The 13,248-nt window shown below is 39.5% G+C and overlaps 2 protein-coding genes across 3 annotated transcripts in view; one reads left to right on the top strand and one right to left on the bottom strand.

Annotated features, from left to right (window-relative positions):
• Nucleotides 1-13,248, top strand: part of SIDT1 (SID1 transmembrane family, member 1) — a 76,012-nt gene that overhangs the window by 29,614 nt on the left and 33,150 nt on the right. For both annotated transcript variants that reach the window (XM_004675212.2, XM_004675213.2), the window contains exons 4-9: nucleotides 3,457-3,502; nucleotides 7,486-7,587; nucleotides 8,191-8,274; nucleotides 9,493-9,580; nucleotides 10,993-11,064; nucleotides 11,448-11,541. In XM_004675212.2, the coding sequence (XP_004675269.1) occupies nucleotides 3,457-3,502; nucleotides 7,486-7,587; nucleotides 8,191-8,274; nucleotides 9,493-9,580; nucleotides 10,993-11,064; nucleotides 11,448-11,541 (486 nt within the window). The remainder of the gene's footprint in view (nucleotides 1-3,456; nucleotides 3,503-7,485; nucleotides 7,588-8,190; nucleotides 8,275-9,492; nucleotides 9,581-10,992; nucleotides 11,065-11,447; nucleotides 11,542-13,248) is intronic.
• The window catches only part of SPICE1 (spindle and centriole associated protein 1), a 111,790-nt gene that overhangs the window by 78,831 nt on the left and 19,711 nt on the right, over nucleotides 1-13,248 (bottom strand). The window lies entirely within an intron of this gene.

Genomic DNA, 13,248 nt, shown 5'->3' with positions numbered 1-13,248 from the left:
CAAAGAGAGGTCATGACAGGTGGCAGTAAAGAGAAAAGGAGGAGTATTTTGAAATCCAGAGTCCAATGTGTAATTTCCTTTAGCAATGAGGTCTTTACTGCCCACTGTGCTCTGTTTTAGGGATTTGCTCTCTTAAGATGAGTAAGATGCTGTGAATCAGAGGCCTCTCTGCACTTCCCTCAATTATCACTGAGCCTAAGAAAGCTCTTTCCACTTGCCCTTTCTTTCTGTTCCCATTCCTTTTTTCTGTTTTGTTTTATAATCTCCTGCATCATTTCCTCCTCCCCTTCCTACAGCTCCTCCTGCCTTCTTTCCCTAGGGGTCCTTCTCTTTCTCATCTCCTGTTTTTTTTCTTTTTTAAAAAAAAGATTTATTTATTTATTCATACAGAACTGGGGTACAGGCCAGAGATGCGGAGGGTGAGAGGATTCACCAGAGAGAGGGTGGGGAGCAGAACAGGCAGATCCCTAAAGTACACTGCTGAGGGGAGCAGCGGCGGGTCAGGAAAGGTCTGCGGAGCCACGTGGTCACCTCCCAGGCAGGGCAGGATCGAACTCATGTGGAAGTGGCTTAAGCTTCTTAGTGCTGTGTTTTATTTTGTTTTGTTTTAAGATTTATTTACTTGTGCATACAGAACTGGGGTACAGGCCAGAGATGTGGAGGGTGAGAGGCTTCACCAGGGACACAGTGGGGAGCAGAACAGGCAGATCTACCGAGTGCTCTGCTGAGGGGAGCAGCGGGCGGGTCAGGAGAGGTCTGCCACGCCATGTGGTCACCTCCCGGGCAGGCGGGGATGGAACTCTTGCAGATGTGGCTTTAGCTTTAACCCGCTGCACCACCAGGGAGGGCCCTCCTGTTTCTTTTACGGGCACACCTATCTCTTGATTCCATCTATTGCCTTTCTCTTCCTTTCCTTCAATTGGCTAAAAGAAGGATCAAGATCACTGTTCTGTTTTTATATTTACTAACTGAACATTTGCTTTTATGATTATTTTATTAAAATAAGTAAGTTAGAGCCTTCCCTGGTGGTGCAGTGGGTTAAAGCACAGCACTGCAAGCTAGCCACGGCCATTTCAGTGCGTTTTTGATCCTGGGCCCTGGAGGTGGCCCACATGGCACAGCAGACCTCTCCTGTCTCCCCCGCTGCCCCCTTAGCAGTGTACTTCCTCCATCTGCCTGTTTCCCTCCTCACTTTGTCTCTGGTGAATCCTCTCAGGCCCCCCCGCCGCCCCCCCCCCGTACCTCTGGCCTGTGCCAGATTAAAATAAATCTTTTTTTTTTTTTTAAGTTAAAACTGTTATTCTTCTTTCTCTAAATCTGTGCACAGTCTCAATTAGTTTTATTCTGTTGGTTCTGATCCTTGATAAAATTAACTTTCCCCATTTCCACTATTGCTAATAGAGAAGAAAACAGAACGTGTCTCACACATACTGTTGAGGCCCTAAGAGAGGACTTAAAGGTGACTGTCTAAAGAAAATGACATTCTTTCAAAAGTTCTGTACATGTTGTGCTAACAAAGAAAACATCAAAGGAAAAAAAAACATTCATAGTGATGGCCATATATTCAGTGTTACAACTAAACAGAGGAGGATACAAAAACAAATTTATGGCCAAAGAAAACTGGTTGCTTCTGCAAATCTCATGCTGTTTGTTGCTAGCCAAGAAATCAGTGTCCTTGTCACTCCTCTGACCTGGCACCAAGAGTACTGAAGGGCCCACGTTACCCTAACGAGACAGCTGACACTCTCCCTTCTGCTGAACGGGCACAGTACCCAGCCCACGCAGCACCCAGGTCTTGGCATAGCAGGGACAGACACACAACTCTGTGCGACTCTGGCTTTCTGTCTTTCTCAGTCACAAGTTTCACACTGTGCTTCAGCAGAACCAATCCTCGGCACTGACTATGATTTCTGTTGAGAAGGGGTATTTAAAAATTGCATCCACTGCTAAATTCTGAGCCCAGTCTCCCAAGAGCCGAAATGGTGCTCAAATTTATGAATGCTAAATAACTTCAATTATAAACTACTTGCTTAAATGTCTTGACTTGCTTTTTCTAAGGCAATCTTCAATTTAAAAAAAAGGGGGGGGGCACTCCTGCATTTTTTATTGGAGAATAGGACGTAAAGAGAAAGAATCTTTGGAGAGTACCAAGGATGAAGCTGGGAAGGGACTCCCTAAGAAGTTCTGGGTTCAGATTCCCAGAAATTCAAGACACATTGGAGGGGTGGGCTTAGGGTACTCCCCACCCCCCCACCCCCCACCCCTGGCTTAGGCACTGAGAGTACAGCAGGCTTGGTGGCGTCATCATTAACTAAAGTTGAGGTGAGCCAGAGAGCAACCCTTACCACACTAGGGAATAAGTAAATCAAACCGGTCTCTGCTTTCAAACCTCCCGAGCTGCTCCCACAGGAGTTCACTGCAGCCAGCAGAGCTGTAGGAGGTGTGTAGCAGGCTCCTCACACTCTCCTTTCCTTAGTGCTGGGTCGCACTCTTTCACTGAAGAATGAAGGACCCAATGAGATAATTCACAATAAATTACTAGTTGGAGAGAAAGTAACTTCATGAAATTTCTTTTGGTGGCATTTGCATTTTACAGGAGGGCTTCAGAAAGCAGTCCCTAGCCCAAACAGAACACACTCTTGGCCAGAACTTTGGTCAGAGCGCAGGCAACTGGGGATGCGTGGGGCCCATCTGTTCCTCCAGAGGCGCCGTGGGGGTTATCTGCTCAGCAAGTCTTAGAAAATGAGCTTTTGCCAGGGATACATTAAATGTATTTTGAAGTGTTATTTACACGCTCCAAAATAGACTTCCAACCTTTTCCTTTTTCAGTCCATTTCTGACACCCAAACTCAGTGCTTTATTATAAAATCTTAAGAGAATCTAAATGCTTTAAAAGTATCTGGAAATGAGGCCCTCCCTGGTGCAGCAGGTTAAACCCCTAGTGGTGCAGTGGGTTAAAGCACAGCACTAAGAAGCTAAAGCCACTTCTGCATGAGTTCGATCCCCGCCCAGGGAGCTGACCCACATGGCACGGCAGACATCTAAAACTCACCTGCTGGTCCCCTCAGCAGTGTACCTTGTCAATCTGCCTTTTCTGCTTCCCACTCTGTCTCTGGAGAATCCTCTCACTGCCCCTGCACTTCTGGCCTGTACCCCAGTTCTGTATACATAAATAAATAAATCTTTTTTAAAAAAAAGTATCTGGAAAGGTAAACAAAGTAATCACCTGTATTAGAATAGCTTCTTGGGCACCAAAATACATAAAATTGATCCTTTCCCTTTTTGATCACTCAAAAACTGAAACAACAAACCCCCATGAGTTTGCTTTGTCAGTTTGATGGAACCTGAACTCCCATCACAACTGCTAAGGCTTCCTTGCCTATAATTTGAGATAAGTGATTTCTGCTTGCTAACCTAAGCTTTTCTCCCTTCCACTCTCCCACTTATATTTCTCAGGACAAACGTTGCCTTTCACTTCACTGCCAGTCCTTCTCAACCTCAGGTAAGTGAAGAATTCCAAGGTTATGATTTTACCTGTTGTGTTATTCAAATAAATCATGGTGACAGGTAGAATTAGCATGTGGTTTGAACTTGAGCTGTATCTGTACATTTGTCACTGGGATTTAATCTTATCACCTGAAATGATTAGAAATGGAGGCATGGCATTGGTTTGTAAATGCTCCTTGGTTCAATCTTTATTCAGCAAATCATGTGCCTTGTATGCTCCAAGTACATTTTTGGAACAAACTAGGTGCTGGGGACAGAGAAATAAAAGAGAGAAATGCAGCTTCTAACACCATGGACGTTATAATTCTGACAGAAGTGTGGGGACAAGCAGTAGAAAGCCACCACTAATAACCAATTGAGTTGGAAATATAATAAAAATAAGATAGATTTTCATTTCCACAGTATTTTCAGTAGAATAGTTTCTCCTGTCATGATGAGAAAACAGTCATGTTAACAAAAATTATTAGAAAAGTAAGATTTCTTATTCTGCTCTCCATTAAATAATCACAAGTAGCATAAATACATAAAAACTCTGATAAATTCAGGATTTCTTTTTTTGGGGGGGTGACATTTCTAGCTACCTTTCTTTCCCTCTACCCCCAAAGTTTCTTAAAGAGTAAAGTCTATCCTATAACTAGTGTAAGATCTACTTTGTATTTATTTGTGCATGCAAGAACTGGGGTGCAGGCTAGAGGTGCAGGGGTGAGAGGATTCACCGGAGACAGAGTGGGGAGCAGAAATTTTACTGAATTTTACTGAAATACACTACTGAGGGGAGCATCAGGCAAGACGAGAGAGGCCTGCTGTGCCATGTGGGTCAGCTCCCTGGAGGTGGGGGGGGGGGCAGCGGTATCAAACTTGGGCCGTAGTGGCTGGTGATAGCTTCATAGCACTGAGACTTTAAGCCCCTCACCACAGAGAGGCCTTGTTCTATAGCAAGTTTGAAACAGATTTATCTAATGCCCTGATCTTTACTGTAAATGTGCAGGCTGTAGTACAGCTTTGGTCATAAATGGCTACTTAGTTTTTGCTTTGGACATACTAAAACTAAGATTAACATTTTCTATGGAATCTGCTGTAGCTCTACTGCAGCCACTGGTGTGCTGGTAAATATTTAACAACGGCTTCTTGGAGAAAAAGCCCCTGACTTGTTGTGTTTACCCATTTCTGCAGTTTAACTATCTCTAGCATGGCCAGTTTCAACATCATGTCACTGAGCACAAAATCGGGACAAGACACGTGCCATCACTTCCCTTGTTGCAACTGGCGCAACATAAACGGGAGTCCTGGGGCAGGCTGCGAAACGCAGGATGCTGCTGAGAGCAAGGCCTGGCCTTTTTCCTGATAGAATAATCCCACAGCATCAGTGACATGTGGTAGGAGGACCAAGAGGAAAAGATGGGAGAAACTAAAGAATGTGTGTTTTGGTCACCTAGGGCTTCAGGGGTGACATCAGTCTGCTGACCAGATAATTCTTATTGTGTGATAACCAAGTGCTGTTATCAAAACAACACCCCAGGGCCCCAGCCATGATTCCAACCTTATCAACAAGGCTTTCCACTGATGAGATCCGGGGGGCCCCTTGCCTTACATGGTCCTCAGCCCCTCAGGCTTTATACCTCGCAATGTATAGCCTTCCCAGAGCCATCAAGCTTTCTGCTCTTGGTTGATTTGAAAGGCACCTTGTAATATTTTTCTGTGACTGATAGGAATGCAGAACTACAAGTAGTAAAAATGGTAGCTGAATAGGCCGCTTAAGTCTAGCAGACCCACACTCCCCCAAATCTATTTCAGCTAACTCTCCCATACTTCAAGATTTAAATGTGCCCAGCATAGAAAACCTCCACAGTGCATATATATTGTCACCCACCAACAGAAGAGGACTACAGGCCCACAATCCATTGCCCTCAACATGTATTGGCTACTTAATTCATAAAATATTTGAAAGCACTTAGCTACTTAATTCATGAAATATTTGAAAGCACTTCATGCTAGGTGCAATGGGAGGTATCTAGAGAAGGAGGGGGACACTTGTACCCCAGTGGAAAAAGTGTTCAGTCTCACAGTCCTGGACAAAGCTGCAATAAGTATGATATATTGAATGAATGTTGCAATGTAGTTTGTAGATTGAAAGTCAGTGGTGATTATTTTTTATGGCTTCTTTTTAATTTAAAAAGATATATAATAAGAGTGCCTAAATATTTTGCAAGTGAACCCTAAATTAGAGGAATATACATTTTGGATAAGCTAATAAAACAAAAGGAGATTCTTTGTTATCTATAAAAATCTTACTTTACTCTTAACTGTTCCCTTTTTGGCCTGTATTTTATATTTTATATATTCTTCAACTGCAGAAAAGGTTTTCTATTGCTATGAACTTCTCACTCAAGTTATTATACTTTCTCAGACAACCTGCATAGTCAATTTCCACCTCTGGCCCTATAAACAGTAGTAACAGGTTATAGAAACTGGGTAAGTAATAAGGACTCAGATAGTGATGTTTAGCCTAAATCCCAGTCATTGCTTTGGGTATATATCATTTGCTTTTCTCTAGTAGATTATGAAGGCAAGAGTCAAAAACTTTTATTTGTGGCTTATGATAATTTAGAGATAAAGAAGGTTGATAATACTTTGGCACATACAAAGGATTCAGTAGACATCTCCTGCCTGCACCAAGCCTACTCTTGTGTTACACAGGAACATATATGATGTTCATTATGGCAAACAGCTACCAGAGTAGTGCTCTTGAATGATAAAGTACATTTCTCATACAAACCAAAAGCACCTTTTAGGAATTCCAGACTGTTCACCTTAGGAAAGCCCTATATATATATATATCTGAATCAAGCACCAAATGAAAGCAAAAAATGAAGTGGCTTTTGGGAGTGCTGCCATCTGTTACAAGCCATGAACAGATTTCCAAACAGCAGCGTTAATGACGTTCTTTCTTCTTGAGATTATCTATCCCCATGAGAATATGGTTTTTGAAAACCATTCTATTTTTATTGCCTTGATTCTCAGAACGTAAGTAAAGAGGATATCAGAATGCAAAGTTAGGTTTTACCATATTTTTTCCACTCCTTTAAAGTGATAGGTTTATTAGAATCCTAAGATACAGGATTTGTTTAGTTGGTTCCCTCAAAATCTTTTTTCCCTCAAAATATTAATCATGAATTTAATATCATGTTTTGCAGCCTTTCAAATTAATAGGCAGAAGTTCCCTTTCTTCATTATTTGCAACATTTTTAAAAACTTAAGAGTTAATAGATGTTTCTGGTGGATTCATAATCTGAATCGATTAACCACTTTCTATTTCAAGTGTTTCCTGATCTTTATATACTTTTAAAGATATCTCAACCTGCCCAAAACGGTTAACATATTTCTGAGGGGCAGATATAGGACTTGGATCTTTCAATCAAATGTACCCTCACTACATTCCAGCTGTGAAATATATATATATTTTTTCTTTTTTTTTTTCTTTTTGCTAAAAGTCTAGGGGAAGAGTGAGTGTAGTGCTAATTCTTATCGATAGGAAAGTAGTTAAGTTTCTCAAAGAACAGGTTTATCTGCTTTTCAAATGGAACGCAGCATTTCAAAATGACCTCCCAGAGTAAATCTTGTCTCATGTTACTTCCCATATATCCCTAACTGAAAGGGTTGGAGGGATCTCCTCCCGTAGCAAGAAAATAAAGTTCAGCAAAGTTTAATTGAGAGTGAAATAACGAAATGTGCCAACATTGTATGAAATGGCTACTTTGACTATTCTCTGCTGTACCTGAATGTCTGGCATAGAGCCCTGCACAGGGCATTTGCTCAATATGAAGGCGTTGCCTGAACTACTGGAGGCTTACTGAGATTTACATCTAAACTTTGTGCCTAATATCAGAAGAAACAATCATATTCATGTGAAAATAGTTTGAGTTTTTGACTGTAAATACTTCCTAATATTAACAAGTCAATTCTTTTACTTATTTTCAGTATTTTTTGTATAAATTTCCTGAAGGCGTCGACTCAGTCATCATTAAAGTCATGTCTGAAGTGGCTTATCCCTGCTCTGTAGTCTCAGTCCAGAATATCATGGTGAGTTTTAGTAACCTGTCCATCTCCCAACATGAGGCATTATATTGTCTCAGGATAAATGAAAGAGGAAGATGGGAAACATGCCACCTTCTTACTGTGTCTCTCTTTCAAAACTGTTCAAATAATAAAAGCAGCATTTTGTGCATACGAGTGGGCAGTCTATATTTGGAGACACTGACTTGGAGAATAAGACTGTACCTAACTAGTCACCAAAATAAACAAAGGAAGGAGGAAGGGAACATCATGACAAAGAACAGGTTGAGGGCTGCACAAGAAAAACAAGATATCTATCATTTGTTCTATGTTTTTAAATTTTACTGTAACAATAGGCCCTTTCTGTCTTATAAAGTATTAATTAAAAAATGGGAAAGGTATTATAAACTTTAAAACCATCTTTTCAGTTCTTTGATACAAAGTGACAGAGAGGACAAAGCACCAAGACTTAGGGAGGCTATTTCATGACTGCTCTGGGTAAACTTTTTGTGTTTTCTCACTTAATAAGGAACTTCCTGCTCTGTGATCCAGATAGCATTGGTGCTATATATAACATAACATTTTATGATATGCTGATGCTTTCCTTCTTATTCCTCATGCACATTACAGTGCCCAGTGTATGATCTTGACCACAATGTGGAATTTAATGGTGTCTATCAGACCATGACCAAGAAGGCTGCCATCACACTACAGGTGAGACATAAATTGTATTGTCAGTGACAATGTGCAGTTTACAAGGAGTTTACTTACTGAACCAGCATCCAAAGTGATCACCATTCACTGTGTGGCCTGGATCTCTTTCCTTTCTGATCCTTTTTAAAACAAAGACTGTTAGACTTGAAACCAAACTAGGGAGATGGTAGTCAATGCTACTCTATCTGGTGCCCTCAGGAATCTTGGGAAACCATGATGCTGTGTGACATATACTGGACAGGTACTGGAAGAAGATTCCAACCTATTCATTAGGAGATAGCAATGCAGGGTAAAGTTTATCTAATACATATAAGTCAATTATACATATTCGAATACTCTGTACCAGTAACAATAAAGAAAAGAGGATTTCAACTCTGGACAGAATGGACAAGTTCAAAAAGAATATAGACCACATTTGAGCATCTGTAACTAAATTTTTGATAGTAATTTTATAATAAATGCATCATGTCACTATGTTTTCAAAGTATGTGTCCCTATCTTTGGGTGGTATTTACTCACAGTTCATAAATCTGATGTTTTCTATGGTAAAATACTATCTAGTGAATAACAACCAAAGAATGAGAAGAGGTCAATTATATTTATAATTTAGGTATCAGACCTAAACATTTCCATCAGTCATGCTTTAATTCCCTAGTGTAATTTACCATTTGCTTTCATTCATTCATGAATAAGGAACTAGGATACAAAGAGACAGAGAAAGTCAAAGCCATAACTGTAGCTCAGGTCTCCTGACAAGAGTCTTTGCCTCCCTAACCTAAATTACTTATTTTCCTGTTCACACTATGACTTTCAGGAAATTCAATCATTAGATTTTCAAATAATAAAAACCGAACATGATGAACTTAAAACTGTTCTGAAAAGTGTATTAGTTTAAAAATACACAAGTATTAGTTACTAAACATAGATTGTCAACATTTTTCATGTGGGCCCTATTACAGTTCTAAAAACTCAAGTGGGCACACGATTAAATGAAATCAGAACAGTCTATTTAACTTCTTGGAGGTAACAACTATTGTGGATAATCTGGAGTAGATCATGGGTATGTGAAGACTTTCTAAGAAGTTAGGAAGCAGGGATGAACTTTACATTTCTTCTTTTTCCTTTTTCTTTCTGCACCCACCCCTACCAACATGGACTTTCTATCTTCTCACTATCTTTTTTTACCTGCTTATCATAAGATTGTTATGTCTTATGCAGAAGAAGGATTTTCCAGGCGAGCAGTTCTTTGTAGTATTTGTGATAAAGCCTGAAGATTACGCCTGTGGAGGATCGTTCTTCATACAGGGTAAGAAACAGTAAGGAACATTTGGCTCTTTAGAAAATTTAATAGAATGAAATGGAAGAAACCCTAAAGTTCATGTTGACCCAGAATAACTATTTCTAGTTCCTGCTAAATGAGTATCATCATCAGTGTTTTGTAAGGCAGTCGAGGAAAGATACTTGAGAAAAATACAGAGAAAAGAAAACAATATATCTATACATATTATTGATACTACAAACTGCATCTTCTCAAAGCCTTGTGCTCCCTAAGTCATGTGAATTTGACTCTTAAAAAAATACTTGTTATGGCCCTCCCTGGTGGCGCAGCGGCTTAAAGCACAGCACTAAGAAGCTTAAGCCGATTCTGCATGAGTTCGATCCCCACCTGCCCCGGAGGTGACCACATGGCACGGCAGACCTCTCCTGACCCGCCCGCTGCTCCCCTCAGCAGTTTACTTCATCAGTCAGCCTGTTCTGCTCCCCACTCTGTCTCTGGTGAATCCTCTCACCATCCCTACACCTCTGGCCTGCCTGTACCCCAGTTCTGTATGAATAAATAAATAAATCTTTTTAAAAAAATACTTGTTATTACATAGTAATGATTTTATACAGCAGATTAAGGTCCATTTTCTAAGACGGTTTTAGTAAACAGTCTTATGTAATGGAAGCACTTATATTTATCAGTATTCATTCCTTCAACAATGTGTAAGGAAAATCCTCAATTCTGTTTGCCAAAATTGCAATTGGTAAGATAGTAAGAAAGCCAAGTAGGATAACTTATTCCAATGGCAGAGGATATGTGAGGTATTAGGCATAGTACACATGATTGTGGCTAACTACCCAAAACTACCTTGAGAATGAAATATGGTATTATTTGAAAACACAGACCCCCTCCCCCCCCAAGTGGTTGATGTCATATATGATGAACACAGAGTATTCCCTTGATATTCAAATGAAATGTCTGTTTGTGTATTCCTTGGTCTTTTAACATAGTTTCAGAATTTTGCAATGTCCAATGTTCTCTTGTAAAGCACAAACCTTTTGATGACAAATATGTAAAGAGAAACAAATTCTGACTGGCTAGGATAATACAAACCAAAAGATGCTGTAACTTCTATTTTTTACGGCTTTTTCCTTCAGATATCTGTGGCATAGCAAGCCATGTGGATGTGGGGCAAAGGGTCAAGCCTTCTTCATTTGAGAAGGGAAGCTGAAGATTCATTAGTGTCCGTGCTGCCAAAATGCACCCAAGCAAAGAAAGGCTAAAATGAAAGTTTTAAATATTAGATAGTTTGAAGGTGTGGCATTAGGTTTCCTCTAATTCTTGCTAAAAGGAAATTCAGCAACCAGAGTTAACTATCATTTTTGAACACTGCTCACAAGAGAGGTCAAGAACTCACTGTCTGATTCATTGTGCCTTGTTCTTTTTTTAATCAGAAAAGGAGAATCAGACCTGGAATCTACAACGAACGAAGAACCTTAAAGTGACCATTGTTCCTTCTATCAAAGGTCAGAATTGTCTAGGACTCAGTGGAGAGATTCTTCTTTCAGGAAAGCTATTATGTAATTCAATACTAAAGCCATCTTTTGAGAGAGAAATATCATTAATGTTTACCTTAACTATAGAAGATAGAAGAGAGCATTTTGTTAATTCTCCCCTAGTAAGAAAGAAAATTCAATTATGCACAGGAAGTCCAACCTCAGCTACCCTGGGAAGTCATCACTGTGGATAAAGTTGGGGAGATCTCTACTAGCTTTGCTGCTTTAAATAAAAATGTCTTAGGACTTAAGAATGTGTGTGATGGATATGGGCGCTAGAAGATGTTTTACCTCAAACATGGTTCTCTCTTAACCTGAGAGTATACTGACCAAAATTGTTTCTCTTCCCTCAGAATCTGTTTATGTGAAATCCATTCTTCTCAGTTTCCTCATCTTCCTCTCCTTCTACTTGGGATGTCTACTAATTGCCTTCATTCATTGTATCAGGTAGGTCATGAGTTTCAAGAAAATTTATTCCTTTTTACCAGTCTGCATAGTTATTGCACAGCTCTGTTGTTAGATTAGACTCAAATCTAACTCAGTCATGTTTTAACTGTGTGACCATGAACAAAGTTATTTATCTTCTTGATGCACAGTATAAATGCAGTATTTACATCGATGTCCAACACAGAGTACATGCTGGTAGAGTTAGTTATTTTCATGGTTGATTAAACAAAAACATACTTTGTGTAGGAAATGATCATTCTTCCTAGCATGAAGATTTAGAAAGGGCTTTAAACATTCCATCAAAAAATAAAATTAATTTCTAAAATAAATTTTGAGACATAAAAAAATAGCAATAGTAATACATAACAGTGCTTTTCTTCTGTAATAGCATCAATTTTTCAGTAAAATATACGTGGGAAAAAAATGAGATAATTTGACTATCACCAGGGAAATTTGCCAAGAGTTTGAGGCCTCTAGTAAAAAGGGCTTTAGACTTTTCTTGAGTCTCTCAGCATGGCTGACCCTTGAAAATGTCATTCTTCCCTGTGGTCTCTATGAAACAACTACAAAAGAATAGCAGGAGATTTATAATAAACAAATGTTCTTTCTCCTCTTGAACATGTAAAAGAAACAAAGCCAGCATTAGAATTTTCTAATGGGCAAAATTAATCTCATCTGTAAAAAGATACGTCATGGCTACCACAGTGATACAATTATTTCAATGAGACAGGCCTACTTCTCACTCAAAAACTCATTCCCTTTTGGATCTTTATGAAATTTTTCACTTGAGAAGCTATCTTAAAAACCCAAGGACTGGCCCTCCCTGGTGATGTAATGGGTTAGGACACAGCACTGCAAATAAACCCACAGCCGCTTCAGCACGAGTTCGAGCCCCGGTCCCATAGGTCACCCACATAGCGAGGCAGACCTCTCTTGACCCGCCCACTGTTCCCCTGAGCAGTGTATTCCCTCAATCTGCCTGTTCTGCTCCCCATTCTGTCTCTGATGAAGACTCTCACTGCCCCTGCACCTCTGGCTTGTGTATCTTTAAAAAAAAAAAAAAGGAAAAGATGGTGATGGCACATGGGTGATTTGGTGATGGAAGTCCAAGGGGATTACAACTGAGATGGAAAAATGCACAAAATGATGTAAAAATAAACTAGTATATTATTCATTTAAAAAAAACCGAACTGATAAAGATAGCTAGTGGGGAATAGACTCAGGTGGGAAGTAGTAGACAGGGATTGTTATTATTCATTTATTGTCCTTTCATATAATTTGTTTTTTGTCATGTGCAGCATGTATTTGTATTTATATCTAAGTAATCAAAAATAAGCATAATATAAACTTAAAAAAAAAAAAGCAAGGACTGCTACTGACCACATCTGGGACAGTTTGAGCCCCAGAACAATTAAGAAGAATAGTGAATTATAACCACCAACAAAAATAAAAACCCATGAATGTATATTGATAAGGGAAAAAGGAAGGAGGGAGGAAAAGAAGGACTTAAAAACCTCAGACTTATATGCAACACATTCAATAAAGATATCAAAACAAGTAAACATGGGGAGAAAGAGTTTGGGCATTCTTGCCAAAATATGGAGGAAGTGATAAGATTTGGAAAAATCATTATTTTTGCATATCCTGGGTTAAGATCATCACTGGCTACTAAAATGAGTAGGATAATCTGATGAGGATCAATATACC

The sequence above is a fragment of the Condylura cristata genome, unplaced genomic scaffold, assembly GCF_000260355.1.
Source record: "Condylura cristata isolate star-nosed mole 26May11 unplaced genomic scaffold, ConCri1.0 scaffold00003, whole genome shotgun sequence".
In the NCBI taxonomy this organism is placed as follows: Eukaryota; Metazoa; Chordata; class Mammalia; order Eulipotyphla; family Talpidae; genus Condylura; species Condylura cristata.
This window is presented reverse-complemented; position numbering and strand designations above follow the sequence as displayed.